This window comes from Ursus arctos, unplaced genomic scaffold (genome assembly GCF_023065955.2).
Source record: "Ursus arctos isolate Adak ecotype North America unplaced genomic scaffold, UrsArc2.0 scaffold_26, whole genome shotgun sequence".
Classification (NCBI taxonomy): domain Eukaryota; kingdom Metazoa; phylum Chordata; class Mammalia; order Carnivora; family Ursidae; genus Ursus; species Ursus arctos.
In genome coordinates this window covers 9,605,408-9,621,007 of record NW_026622941.1, presented here as the reverse complement: position 1 = coordinate 9,621,007, position 15,600 = coordinate 9,605,408, and the positions used below count along the sequence as shown (strand labels likewise).

General features: G+C 35.8%; 1 protein-coding gene across 1 annotated transcript; it reads left to right on the top strand.

Annotated features, from left to right (window-relative positions):
- Positions 1-4,289: 4,289 nt before the first annotated feature.
- Positions 4,290-13,039, top strand: CD69 (CD69 molecule). The gene is made up of 5 exons (XM_026502476.4): positions 4,290-4,439; positions 8,915-9,037; positions 10,204-10,403; positions 10,762-10,865; positions 11,933-13,039. The coding sequence occupies exons 1-5, from the start codon at positions 4,376-4,378 to the stop codon at positions 12,042-12,044; spliced, it is 603 nt and encodes a 200-aa protein (XP_026358261.1). The 5' UTR covers positions 4,290-4,375; the 3' UTR covers positions 12,045-13,039.
- The last annotated feature ends 2,561 nt before the right edge of the window (positions 13,040-15,600 follow it).

Here is a 15,600-nt window from a genome sequence, read left to right as displayed (position 1 = left end):
GATCATGACCTGAGCCACAACCAAGAGTTGGACACTTAACTAACTGCATCACCCAGGTGCCCCCAGATATTTATTTTCTTAAAATAAGATCTTGTTATTTCTCTGTGCCCAATGGTCTGTATATATAACATATATTACATATATAATGTATATAGTAGATGTCACATATATATGCATGTGTATAAATATACACATATATAAATATATACATATAATACCCATTCAGTTGACTATGGCTGAAGAAACAAGAAGTCTTGATCACACAGGCAAGTGTCTTAGGGTCCTGAACACTGTCAGAGGTGGACCTCGGAGATGACAGCCTCCTCTGTCTGTATCCTAGACAGACAAGAGCCACATTGCATCATAGCAGCGAGAATGCTGTGTCTTCTCAGTTTTATCTCTTATATCAAATGCAAACCTTTCTCTTTTTATGACTTATGTCAAACTGATTCCTTTATACATCATTAAATGCATTAAATGCCTAATATATACCAAACACCATAGCTGAACACTCATTTTCTAGTTTATAATTTTTTCTTCACAAAACTTTATAAGTTGGATGCTAATATTTTTAATTTATAGATAACAAAGCCAAAGCTCAGTGGAGCTGTGTATACTTCCCAAAGCCGCACAGTTAACAAATACTTGAGCTGATACTCACCTACATTCTGTCATGTATCTACCCAATAAATATTTATTGAAATCCTTCTATGTTCTTGGTGCGATTATTCATCGTTGAATAAGTTGGCCATGCCCCTGCTCTTGAAGACGTTACTTTCCAGTAAGGGAAATAATAATAATAATGCTAATTTTTTTGAGAGAGAGAGCACGAGCAGGGAACGGCAGAGGGTAAGGGAGATAATCTTAAACAGGCTCCCCACTGAGCGCAGAGCCAGATGTGGGGCCTGATCTCACAATCCTGAGACCATGACCTGAGCCGAAATCGAGAGTCAAATACTTAACCTTAACCAACTGAGCCACCCAGGTACCCCAATAATGATTATTTTTAAAACTATATAGATATACATATATCTAATGAGCTACAAAATTTCAGACAAGAATATATTTAATAAGATAGTGAGGTAATAAATTGTGGCCAATGGGAGGTAATTTGTACAGGGCGTCGGGGAAAGTCTTATTGAGAAGGTGACACATGAGGTAATATAAATAAGAAAAAAATGTCAGCCATGGAAAATCTGAAAGCAGAGAGAACAAGAGCAAGAACACACTCCATAAAATTAAAATAAGTTTAACTTTTTCAAGGAACAGAAAGAAAGTCAGCATTGCTGACTTACAGGGAGTGAGAGGGAAAATTGTGGGAGAGGATTATTTGTCTGTAAAATCTATACTTTTTAAATGATGCTAATTAGCCTAACTGTTCTGGAATATTCAAATTTCAAAAATAGTTGGTGTCCAACTAAGAAAGTTACTTTTTTCACACGAATATGGGAGTCATTAGAGGGGAAAAGTCACATTAGTAAGTGGTAAAACTGGACCACGATTCCTAGGGTAGTCCAAGGAGCTGTTGAAAACTGCTCTGCATGAGGAAAACGCACACGGAAAGGATTATCAGTGTGTGTAGATATTTTCTTTCTCTCTCTTTATACCCCACAGACTTGGGAGAGTTCAAATACTGTTGCAGATTTATAACTGTTACACTGTCTTGTTACCGGACCTTCAGGACCCGTCTTGAGCCTCAATGTCATAGAAATGAACACTGAACACGAGACAAAGAAAGCCAGGCAGAATTTATAAGAGATAGCTTGTATACAAGGGAATCAACAAGAAAGAGGAATGTCGCTCCCCAAAGGGGTAGTGTGCAAGTCTTATAAAGGCACTCTTCCAAAGGGTGAGGGGCTGGCAGTGGGGAAGAGTCCTTCAGTCCCACGGCCATTATCTGTGGTTGTTATTTTTCAGTGGACTTCACACAATCAGAGGATGCCTTTCTCCATGGTCGGCATTCTTCTAGGGCTCCTGGAAAATAGAAATACTTGTGCAAGCAGACTTTACATTGTGACTTCTAATTTTGTCCAGACAACCATTAATCCCTAATAACTGTTATCTATCATTTGTTTGCTTTCCCAGAAGGAGGTATTTGTCTCTAAGAGTATGGAAACTTTAAACCTCGGACTTTTGCCTCCGACCTATGGCCTTACAGGAATTAAGTTCCTCTTGCTTTTCCTATACTCTCTCAATCCCATGCATTCTTCAAAACATAGGGTATGTAATTAGTATCGGAATGTGGACATTAACCCAGATCTCCCAACTTTAGAAAAATAAACAGAAGATCTGATCTAAGTTGCTTTCACCCAAAGAAATTAGCAAAAGCATCAGCTGTTTCCATCAAGTACCCAACTTGACCCTTCCATCACTCATCTCCATATTCAATATTCAAGTGTGCACTTGCTATCCAGTAGCAGTCTGCAATCCCACACACCTCCTCTTGTAGCACTCTATAGTTTAGAACTTTTATGTTTTTATACAATTCTTTCATTAGTTCATATTTATTTATTCATGCATTCAACAAGTATGTATAGTATGTACTGAGTACATACCAGCTTCCAGTTACTATGTCAGGGGTTAGAGACACAGAAGGGGCAAGCCAGAAAAAGTTCTTGCCCCCAAGCAGCTTACAGTCTAGTAAGGAAAGCAGATGATAAACAATGGTATAATATCAGATATCACCAAGTGATATAAAGAAAAATAAACGTATATGGTGGCATAAAGCATGAGGTTCTATTTTACATAGAGAAGGTAAGTGAAGAAATTTCTGGGCAGGTCACAGTTGAATAGTGAATAAAATGAGTTGAAGGGAGAGCAAGACTTGCAAGCAGATGGAAGAAGAACGTTTTAGAGAAAATACAAAGATTCTGTAGTGGGGGTATGCTTGACATTTTTGTGGTTTAGCAGAGGTTACAGCTGGAGAAGACAGTGACTAATAGGGACAATGGCAGGAGAGGTAGCCAGGGCCAGATCATGGACCTTCTCAACTATAAGAAGGCCTTTGGATTTTACAGTAATTTTGATAAGAAGCCTTTGAGGGTAAGAGGGAAGAAGAGATGAACATCTCACCGAAGTGGTATGACTTAATTGTAAAACGACACTTCTTCTTGCTGTTATGTGGAAAACATAGTAGGAAATTGACTGAAAGAATGGAGTGGAAGCAAAGAGAGCCCTTAAGACCAACATGTACCTCTTCATGTCTTAGGTTAACAAATAAATAAAATGGCCCAACTAAGCTACAGTAGATGATAATTCCCAGCCCACCAAGGCATAATACTTCCACCAAGGCTTTACTCTGAAAACACATAGTCTTTAAAGAGGTGGTATTAATGATAAAAATTCTGGCAGCAAGATTGATAACCAGAGTGGTATTTTGATCCCCTCCTTAAATCACCATACACAGACATTCTGCCTTCATAGCTCATCGGGATGGTATTGATACCGTGGCAATATATTTTTTACAATAATCATACTCCAAATGTCTGACACCTCAGAGATACAGGAAAATAATCTAAAACAGGGGAAATTTAGAGAAGAATAAGATATTAGGAGAAATTAGAGCAATCTAAATGAAAGTAAAATATGACCAAAAAATTAACAGGACATAAATGAAACAGATAATTTAAGATAAACAATTTTAGAACATACAAAGGAAGTTCCAGACCACAAGGTTTCTATTTCCTTAAAGCAAGTACGTACTAAATGATACCTTAAAAGAACTAGTCCCCAGGGAAGACATGAACGATACCCTTCTGACAGCCAATTCATAGCTTCCTAAGTAAAATTCTTCCAGAGTGGAGAGAGATCCATGTGGACAGAGATCTTAAAATTCTTATTTAACAATAAATCTTCTAGCTCCAAACAGCGTCAGGTTCAAAGTGCATGCTGAATACATATTAGCTGTTAATTAAATAAGTGAATGAGGTTCCACGGGAAATATTAGTCTCCAAATTATTTCCACCTCGAAGTTAGGAATCCTTAACTTTTCATTCTTTACTTAAATATGCCGTCTCCTAAGTTATTTGTGTTTTTCACAAATTTGAAGAAGGATGTCTCAGATTCTGGGAAAATCCCGCTTGTCTCTTCATGCTACACCTACAGTTGTGAGAAAGCACATTTCAGACAACAGGGAAAACCCACAGCTCACCACAATAACACATTGTAAATTGTCTGGGTCGCTCGAGCATAAATTAAAGAGAACTGATGAAGTTGAGTGGTTAGGAGGCAGGAGGAAGGGGGTGGAGACAATACAACTGAATATAAACGCTGAGGTATCTCACAGACCCAGAGACTGAACAAGAGCTTCGGCAAAGACTTTTGCTATAGATTGGCTTGACCTGGGATTAACCAAGGAATCTTGACCAGAACAAAGATGAGTGCTGAAGATTTTCCCGTAACAGAGAACAGCTCCTTGCATCCAGAGGGTGGACAACAAAGTAAGTAGACCTTTGTTATATATTGGTAACAAAACTCTGTCTTCCACACACATCTACCCATCATCTCTCTCCCCCACACACATCTATCTACCTGTCTGTCTATCTACCATCTATCTATCTATCATCTATCTATCTATCATCTATCCATCTATCTATCTACCATCTATCTATCTATCTATCTATCATCTATCTATCTATCTATCTATCTATCTACCATCTATCTATCTACCATCTATCTATCTATCTATCTACCATCTATCTATCTATCATCTATCCATCTATCATCTATCATCTATCTATCATCTATCTATCTATCTATCTATCTATCTATCTATCTATCTATCTACCATCTATCTATCTATCTATCTACCATCTATCTATCTATCTATCTACCATCTATCTATCTATCATCTATCTATCTATCATCTATCCATCTATCATCTATCATCTATCTATCATCTATCCATCTATCATCTATCATCTATCTAACTATCATCTATCATCTATCTATCAATCATCTATCTATCACCTATCTACTTATCTATCATGTATCCCTCTATCTTTTGATATTAGCAGCATTTTAAAAAATGAGCCTTTGTCTTTAGAGACACTGGATTACGTTTTACTTCAGTCCAGGTAAAGGAGAAAATGGGAACAAGTAAATATTTCTCTATCCGTGAGAAGACAGGATACCTGAGACTTGAGAGGAAACCACAAAGGTGGATTTCTGAAGTTTGTTAAAGATCTGTTTTTTGTTTCAGTGTATATCATATCAGTTCTTCAGACTTAACTAGAAAACTCCCTGCACTGGCCCAGCGCATTCACCACCATTTTTCTGTATCCATCGGTACCTGCTTCAGGAAGCAATGCCTCTCTTTATAGCAATTCTATTTTTCCCGTAACTAGTTATATTCTTTATTGTCTTCACCTTGTGTCTTTGTACGCTTTCTGTTTGCTTCAGCTTCTGTTCTCATGACGGCATCCTCCAGTTGCTGGGAATGAGGGTTTCCAATCTTTGAAAGAATAGTTATATACATATCTGAGCAGTTACCAGGTCTGGAGGTAATTTCTTACGAGAACGTCATGAAAAATTCTTGAAAATACAAACTTCTGCTTCTGTCCTCTTCATGGAACTCTTCATTTCATCATTCTGTTTCCCCTTTCAATCACGGGCTTCAAATTCTACGTGCATCATACACGGTTCTTCCTTTTGTCTTTCATCAAAATCCATCAAAATATGATCATCTTAGCTATTTACCTTTTCCTCTTTTCTATTCATCTATTCTGCCCGCAGAACCTATTCTATTTCCTATTACTAGAATGCTCCCATTGTTTTTCCTATAATGTGTTTCTGTGAGGTTTTCTTGATTTTTTCCATTTATCCCTCTTCTTCTCTAATTAATGAGGTGCCCCAAAACACTAGCATGTGGGAGAGACAGTTTACTTATAAGCAGTTATCCAACAACAAAAAAAAAGGTGTGTTATGAACAGCAGAGCTGAACAATCTGGAGAAAGAGACTGTTTTCTGAGTCCATGTCTATTAGACTGGTTTATGTTAAAAAGACACCAGTCACTTCTGATAAACCCATCTTTCACCGAAGAGCACAAAATCAAGTGCAGATAACAACTGCAAGCCATATAGATTTCTGGTGGCTAGGTAATCACACTTCTATGGCCCCGTTGAGCTACTGAAAAGAAGAAATGTATATAATAATAAAACTACTCAATAAGTAGAGAGCATAGGGGAAAGAAGAAGGACCTATTTCAGGAATCCTCAGCTTTTTCTGAGTTCACCCATTTTTCTGTTAAATGTTTAGTTTATGCTGCCCTCGTGGTTGCTTTATTAGTATGAACAATCCTTGGGCATCACCTTTGGATGTCTCAATATATCATCGTGGATTTATTTTCAGTTTCTTCATTACTGAACAAGGCCCATAATCAGAGCGGAAGTATGCTGTTGGGGGAGTGTTTTGTCACCTAGGTGATAAATCAAACTGTGAGTAACAATAGCCCTCACGAATGGAAAACAAATGTACAGTCTGAGAACCATCTCCACAGTCTGTGCACTGGATAAGCCAATAGACGGAGCTAGGCTCTGAGTCCATGAGCTATCTGGACGAGTCAGTGTTGGCTAAGGAACCAGAACTCTTGCTTCATTAAGTCTAAGTGGCATGATTGACTCTCACATGGGGAGAAGTGAAACTAGACAGACAGCTCTGAACTTGTTACCCTACCTACCAAGGGTTGCTTCCGGTGATCTAACTGCTGAAAAAAGGAAGATTTGCTTTGAGAAGCTGTGAGAAATAGAACTAGATAGGAGCTCAGTAAAGGCTTCTCTTGCAAAATCTGAATGCAGACCTACGCTGGGAAAAACAATCCCCAACAGCAAAAGCTGATGTTGGCAACCAGTAAACAATGAAAGAAAGCACATCTCTTTGCTCAGTGTGACTTTAGAGAAATGTTTCAAGGAAACGAAATACAAAAATGTCAAGATATGTCTTCTGTTTACAACTTTTTAATTATGGAAGTCATACACATTGAAAAACAGGATATGTTTGCATTTGAGGCTATTTTACATGGTAAACTCTAATATCGTGCAAGTGGCCATTTTACATTTCAGGTTTTGAGACCATAATAGGGAAATATATATTTCTTGTGAAGCCAAATTTTAAAAATCCCAACAGCTCATCCTAGCAAAAATCAAATTCAAGCTCTAGGCACAAAATTGCCTTCACTTCTTCCTCAATTATTCATTTATATTCTAAAACAGATCTTCTTCTAGTTTTTTTTAAACTAAAAATCATCATTCACATCATATTCATATTCCACAAAAATATTTCTTATTGGTGAAATCAAATTTTTACTTTGTTTCAGCATTATATGGAAGGTAAATGAATAATCAACTTCTGCCTAACATTTGTTAATATTATTATATTTCTTCTACAATTTTAACTCCTCTTGAAAAATTCAAACATTTGACTCTTCATTCACATGTCATTTTGAATTGAGGTATATTTTACATACAGTGGATGCACAAATCACAATTATGCAGTTTAATGAATTATAACAAAAACTCCAATCAAGATTTGAAATTTTCTATCACCCTAGAAAGCTCCCCTGTGTTTCTTTCTAGTCAAACTACTTTTCCTACATACATAAAAGCTATCACTTTTCTGATTACTATCACCATAGTTTAGTTCAACTATTCTTTTTAGTTCAACTATTCTTTTTTTTTTTAAGTATAGTTAACATGTATTGTTACATTATTTTCAGGTGTACCACGTAGTAAGGCCACATCCCTTTATGTTATGAGCTCACCACAAGTGTAGCTACCATCTGTCACCATACAACACTACTACAGTATCATTGACAATACTCCCTTTGCAGTGCCTTTCATCCCCATGACTTACTCATCCCATACCTGGAAGCCTGTATCTTCCATCCCCTTCACCCATCTTACCCACACCCCCATTCTCCTCCCCTCTGCCAACCATCATTTTGTTCTCTGTATTTATAGGTCTGATTCTGCTTTTTGTTTGTTCCTTCATTTGTTTTGTCTTTAAATTCCACATGGGAGTGAAATCATATGGTATTTATCTTAGTCTGACTTATTTCACTTATAGTTCAGCAATTCTTGAATGTCATATAAATGGAAAGATACTGTACATAGTTGAGCTGCATTTTCTTTACTCAACTTTTTTTTGAGATTCATGCATTTTGTTGCATTACCAGGTTTTTTTTAAATTGCTGAATAATATTTGGATATACCATAATTTGTTTATCCTTATTCTTGTTGATGGATATGTGGGTTATTTCTAAGACTTGGCTCTTAAGAATAAAGCTGTTATGAACATTCTTGTTTTGTATAAGTCAAATTGCTGGATCATAGGGTGGGTGTATATTTAATTCTATAAAAAAAGAGTTTTCCAAATTATTTTTCCATCTTACTCTCCTATGAGTAATATATGAAAATGTCAATGGCTTCACATCTGTACCAACTTCACCAAGAGTACCATTAATCTTTTTTTTAATTTTCAATCAAGCTAGTTGTAGCTGTTTATATATCAATTCAGTATTTTTTATTCATTATCCACATCTATTACATTTATGTCATCTCTCTTAAACAGTAACTAAAGAGACGTTAAGGGATTGTGCTTAGGGTGTCCCTTTTATATGTCGTCTAGGATAACCAGAGATTTAATAAATGTTTTTGTGATTCAAACAATAAAATTATGATATACTTAGAATTTTTGTAGCTACTAAGTGCATAGATTGGGGAGATATTTTATGATCTTATTATTCTTCCTGAATTGTTTCGCCATCCTAATTCACTCAAAATTGGGGGGAAATTAACTTATAAAATTCATATAAGAACAGAAGGAGGCATTAAAATGTAAATACCTCAGGAGAATATTGAAAGTCCCTTTCTTAGTTCTACAGTCTGCCTGAATTCATCATCAGCTTTCTCTCTTCAGATAATGCCGCCAGCCCTCATTTTGCAGCACAGCATGAAGGGTCCCTTCAAGTTCCTATCCCATGTGCTGTTGTGAATGTGGTCCTCATCACTGTTTTAATTATAGCTCTCATCGCCATATCAGGTGGGTCTGTACTTCATGAATTCATTGAGCAATCATGTCCAGCTGAAATCAACAAGGATTACCTGGTCTAATTAATGAGAAATTCTGATTAACTTAGAATCATCCCAATTATTAGACATGGCTGATTTCTTTTTTTTTTTTTAAGATTTTATTTATTTATTCGACAGAGATAGAGACAGCCAGCGAGAGAGGGAACACAAGCAGGGGGAGTGGGAGAGGAAGAAGCAGGCTCATAGCGGAGGAGCCTGATGTGGGGCTCGATCCCACAACGCCAGGATCACGCCCTGAGCCGAAGGCAGACGCTTAACCGCTGTGCCGCCCAGGCGCCCCAGACATGGCTGATTTCTTAAAGAATACTAAATATAACTCCATATTCCTTAGATGATCAGTGCAGTGCTTTCTGAGTTCTAGAGCTTCTTTACAAGTGTTAAAGGTGTCTATGTTTTATAAATTATTGTGGGAGAAAATTATATTTGAGCATATTTGAAAATCTCAAATGAAAGGGACTGATTTAGATTCTTAATAATTAGACATTTAGTTAGGAAAAAATGTGGGCTTCACATTCATTGTTGATAGAAAAAAAAATAAGCCATAGATTAATCAGGAATTGATCAATCTCTTGTCTTTTATCTCCAAGGCCACAGAATGGTGATTATGGATAATTTAAAATATATCTAGAATCTCCCAAAGAGTCAACCATGATATGGTATTCAAAACATATAGCAATACCAAGATACATTTGTGTCTTTACAAACACGAAATTTCACAACTTTATGAAACATCTTCAGCCAGAGATCTTTCCATATTCTGAATTACTTCCCTGCATATTATTCTATCCTTCATCTCCCAATATAGTGTCATATTGACCGCATTGTAATTTATAATGCCCTTTCCCTTTTCTAATCCAAAGACTACTTGCAAGATTTTTCTATCTTCCTACCCCCTTCTGAGATTATGGCCCCAAAGACACCCTCTTATTTCTTATACCCTGACAATAATGATTGCACAACAGGAGATTAGATAAAGTGAGATTAGATAAGACAGATAACCTGCCTTCTTCTTGCTCTTCTCAGAATTCGTTCCTTGTCTCTCATCCTTAACATTGTCACATACTGTGGGTATTTACTTTCTTTTGTTACTAAAACAAATCACTTTCCTGTTCACAGTGGGCCAATACAATTGTCCAGGCCAATATATATCCCCATTGCCATCAAATAGCCATGTTTCTTCATGCTCAGATGATTGGATTGGATACCAGAGGAAATGCTACTTTATTTCCACTGAAAAGAAGGGCTGGACGCTGGCCCAAAACTTTTGCTATGAACAAGGTGCTACTCTTGCGTTCATTGATTCTGAAAAGGACATGGTAAGATAGTATTCCAAAAAAAATTTCATAAAATATTGCTATGTTTTAATATAGATAATCTGTGATTTCTTTCTGTTTCCTGCTAAGTGAAGACATTGTGTCTATCTCCCTAGTAGGATAATTTAGTCACAGAAAGCCGTATGATCAGTCTGAGATTGCAATCAGGGTTCAATTTAATCTTGTAAATTTGCTCTGATTACTTCACGTCAAAGGCCAAAAATCCAAATGAGCTTGTCCTAAATAGAGCTAATAAGTGGTCAGCTTAGCTATCATGCCTTAAATTGCAGCTTCTGAAAAATAAGATTAATTATATACTTACCCAGAGGGTAACACACACCTCCTTTGTGCTTTCTTCAAGAGCTTTTTAAAACAATATGTGGGTACAACGAATCATTGGATTGGGCTGAAGACTGAAGATGGTCAGACATGGAAATGGTCCAATGGCAAAGAATTTAACAACTGGTAAGTTTCAAGATGTCTCTTTATCTTTCCCAGAATGGCAGCTCAGGGAAGCCATTTGCCTTTCAAAGAACTATTGTGTATGACGGTTGTGCCCTTTATGAACAGAGCTTTATCAGTCTGTTTTGTATACTTACACTCTTTTGAATTCTTTAAAGAAGGGTTTTAATATTGCCATTTTTCCTTTTTATCCACTTGGAAGTCATACAATAAATGCTTCTAGTAATCTTATCTCAGCAAATTTTTGTGTGAATAACAGATTCAGACATATTCCAGAAATAATTACAATGATGCAAAAAGAAAAATCCAATATTGCCAATCCCATATATATATATATGTATATATATTCCTGATAAGCTGACTTTTTAGAAAATAATTCCCCTTTACTCTTTCTCAGTCGTCATCCCCACAGGGATAAAGCACAATATTTCTGATAGCAAATTAGAAGCTTCTGTGAACCTGACAGAAAACTTGCCCCAGTATGGAAAATGTTGACTTTAATTTTATTACCTATAATTGATGTACGTTTTGAAGTTTGAAGGACATTTTATATAGTTAGTGTTAACCTTTGCCCTCTGAAAACTCAGAACTGGATAAATTTCTAGCCTTCTAAATAGTTTTATGATAATTACTAATATGGAAAATAAATTAAAATTTCTAGGAAGGGCATTCTCAATATGTATCCTATGGTTCCTTACATACAGATTGGCTTAGAGGCCATCAACCCTCTAAAACTGTATGCATGATTGTTGAATGTGTATACTTTCTGGGGATTGTTTCTCCAGGGGTTTAACTGAGAAACAACCAAGAGTCACTCCTCTGGTGGCATGCCAACCAGATAAATGGAACTCTTTGCTCTTAGCTTTTTATCTTCCTTCCACAGACCCTTTCTTTCAATTCTTGTCTACTGTCTCTATAGATTAGTTTATGGTCACTTGACCAGCTGACATGTTTCACGAGCTTCCACCAAGCAAAAAAAATCAGAGGCTACCCTCGCAAAGTTCATTCTCATATAACTGAATGGAAAGGATGAACTGAAAATAATTCTAAGTTTCTTTCTTTTTTGACAGGTTCAACCTCACAGGATCTGAGAACTGTGCATTTCTGAATAGTACAGGGGTCAGCAGCACAGCATGTGGAAAGAATTTATCCTCGATATGTAGCAAACCCACTAAACAATGAGGAAACATGTTCGCTTTTAGACTATTAAAACACAGAACTCAAGGTAATTTGTGTTGATCAATGCTGCTCTAGGGTCAGAAATTTTCCACAAAGACTTTGTAAAAAAAACTTTGCCTTATTTTGGAAACCTTCTTCCAAACAAGACTATGGGGAAAAAAAGAAGAGAAATTCCGGGAATATCTGCATTGTGGAACATTCCTGCCATGAGCTGAAAAAGTCACAGGTTGACGTATCATTACATCCAAGAATGAGAAAAACAACTATAAACCTTATGGATGCACTTTATATTTTTTAGAATTTAGAAATAATGAAATAGCTAGGCTTAGAGTTATTATTTATTGTTGAATGACTACCAAAACTGAGTGTGCTTCATGTATTTGCACTATTTGAACATGTTAGATGGTGGTATTAAAAACCGAATGTAATCATAAGAAATTTTAACTGGTAGCACGGACATTTAGTCTAAATGCATTTTTTTAAAAATCAGAGAACATGTGTAAGTGGACAAATGCTTATGAAACTAAGCTTTGTAATATTTCTCTCTTTTTAGAGAAGTTTGCCAGGTTACTTTGTCATTTTCCCACCAAGAGTGGGTGATCATGTATTTATATTGTTGTTGTTGTTTTCACTTCTTCTGTGTAACTCATCTTTTTCAATGGTACATAATTCACTGTCTTAAGAATCTTACATGTAGCATTTTATAGAGACACGGACAGAAACAAATATGAGGAATATTTGTGAAACAGATAAAAGTATTGGAAAACGTGCAATATGTGATGTGGCAAATTCCTATCAGGAAAACCTCTGTATTGTTTAAACTTGGAATAATAATAGTCTTATTGGACTCTAAATGCGTACGTTTCCTATCAAGTCTATCCTGTGCAATGCTTCTGATGAAGTGTTTTCTGAGTGCAATAGTGTTTCTTTGTCTTTTGTATTCAGTGCCATTATAAGCTGATTTTACGTATGTTAAGATAAAAGTAGAATCGACAAAATGGTCTCTAAGGAGTGTTCGTTTCTTGAAATACACTTAAAATTATGTCATGCTAGAAATCAGGAAATAGATACTATAACATTTTTAAACCTTATCTATAGTAAAACCTTAGCTTTATAAGTTTGTACTTTTTAAATTGTTTTCATATATTTTTCCAAAAGAGCTATATTTATTTTTCTGCATAGCAGATGCTCAGTAAATATTCTAATTGACTTGGGAAGAATATATGTCATTTAAGGTTTTTCTTTTACTCTAATATTTTCTTCCTTCCTGTTATTATTCACCTTCATACTAAACAGGCATAGGAAATTAGAAGATGACCTGTTGATAAAGCGCATCTTCTCTCCAACAAAAGGATAACTGGTCCTCATAACTGATGCTCTGAAAGCATCTTGTTCAGAGCTAGGCATAGTTTAGTTATTTACACCAAGGAATCCGGGAAGTAGAAACAAGGCACTATATTAATGTCTCTGAGATACCTCAGTCAGGAAAATTCTGTTACCTTCGAAATTGTTTTGTGAATGTATTTCACAATATTCTTCTCTGAAAGCTTCCCTGAATGCTCTTCGGATATCTCTAAACCGTTATCATCAGCATAGCATCCTGAAAAGAAATGTGGATTCCAGACATTGCTTAGTGATAAAAATATATATATAAAGTTTCCTTCATCTCCACGTCCTTCAGTTCCCACAGCTGTCAAATGAAGCAAACGGCCTTCGGACTCTAATATCCTATCATTAGTAACAACAATATGCTCCTGAGTCACATGACAAAACAATGTCTTGTGATTCGTGTGCTATGAAACGTGTAAATGGAAAGTATCACTTAAAGCCAGAGCCCCGGGGAAAACAGCCTGTTTCATCTCGGCCACTCGCTAGTTGCCCAAGCTGTTTTAGTCAGCATTGGTTAGAAATTTCCTCCAAATTGGGTAGAAATTAAATTAGTTAATACATGAAAATGAACTTAGAATAGTACCTGGCTCAAAGTGTTGTATTAACTTTTAGTGATGATTGTTATAAATGGGAACATTATGTCATTAGATTCCCAATATTGGCATAAAGCACCATTTCTACATAATATGTATATTTCTACATAGCCTGTCTTTCTTTTTGAAGGGGCTATTTGTGAAATAAACAGTAAAGTGCACAATTACACTAGGGTAGTGATGAAGCGTGTAGTAGGGAAAGTGTAGGGGGCTGTGGAAGTCTATTACAGATATATACTTGATTTGCTCCTGTGTTCAAGCTTTTAGCTAATTTTTAAAATGTTGAATTTATGGGCTATATTCACCCCGGATAATTATGTTAATACGTACCAAAGGAAACTACCAGTTACCTGTGCTTTATTTGGCTTTTGCAAAACAATTGCAATTCCCTCCTCTGAAAAGGGTAATAACAGTTCACCTACTTATTTCACATAAATATAAGGATTCAATAAAATTAAGAGTGTTTTTTAAATGATTGGATGCCATTGAAATGTTAGGTCCTGCAGTCAGTATTGAATTGATTAAAAATTTTTATAATACTAATACAGAAATTATCTTTCTAAGCTTGTTCTCAATTATCATAATTTTGACTAGACTTGAACACATGAAAATCTATCATAACTGAGACTAAAAAGCTAATAAAATTCTAGAGAAAACATTGGAAAATATATGACCAGAAAGATCCCGGATGATCACATAAATTGGTATAGTTTGACCGTTGGAATACAGTTTTAAAATACTTAGGAAAGCCTTAAAAAGATTTCATGTTTCTTTTGATGTGATAATTTCTGGGGCGGGGTGGGGGGGAGGAGGAAGGACTTTAAAGGGATAATTTCTGACGTTCAAGACATAACCACAAAAATGTTTATCAAAGAGCTATTTTTACTAGTGATAAATCGGAAACCACTTAATGGTCCAAAATTAAAGATTTAGTTAAATAAGTATGATTCTACTACATGATGAAATAATCTGACAACAATGAAAAATAACAATAAAAAAAGGGTTTAGGTATATAGGGGAATATACACACCATTATTGTTAATCCAGTTAAAATAATATAGCCAGTAAGATTCTACCCTGTTAAATATTAAATAGAAATACATACACTTTAATTAAAGGGTTGCTTTTGTGCCAAATAAATAAATAAATAAATAAATTCACACATCAAAAAAAAAAATAGAAATACATGCGCCCTGTGTTTCTGTATGCTTAAAGAGAGAAAACTACAAAGGTAAGCACAAAGGTTTTCCCTGAGTATTAGGAGTAAAGATAACTTTTCTTTTCTTCTTTATGTTTCTTTATAGTTTCAGATATTCTATAAAAAAATTTAATTTTAAATAAGCCCAAATATAGTATCACGAAAGTAGTAATTTTATCATTTAAAGTACGATTCTACTTTCTAGTGACCAATTACAAATATTAAAAATTAGCTGCTTTGAAGCAGACCCATAAATACAGAGAACAAACTAAGGGTTGCAGAGAGGAGGGGGCGGTGGGATGGGCCAGTGGGTGAAGGCGAGTGGGAGGTTCAGGCTTCCATTTATGCAGTGGGTAAGTCACAGGGAGGACAGGCACAG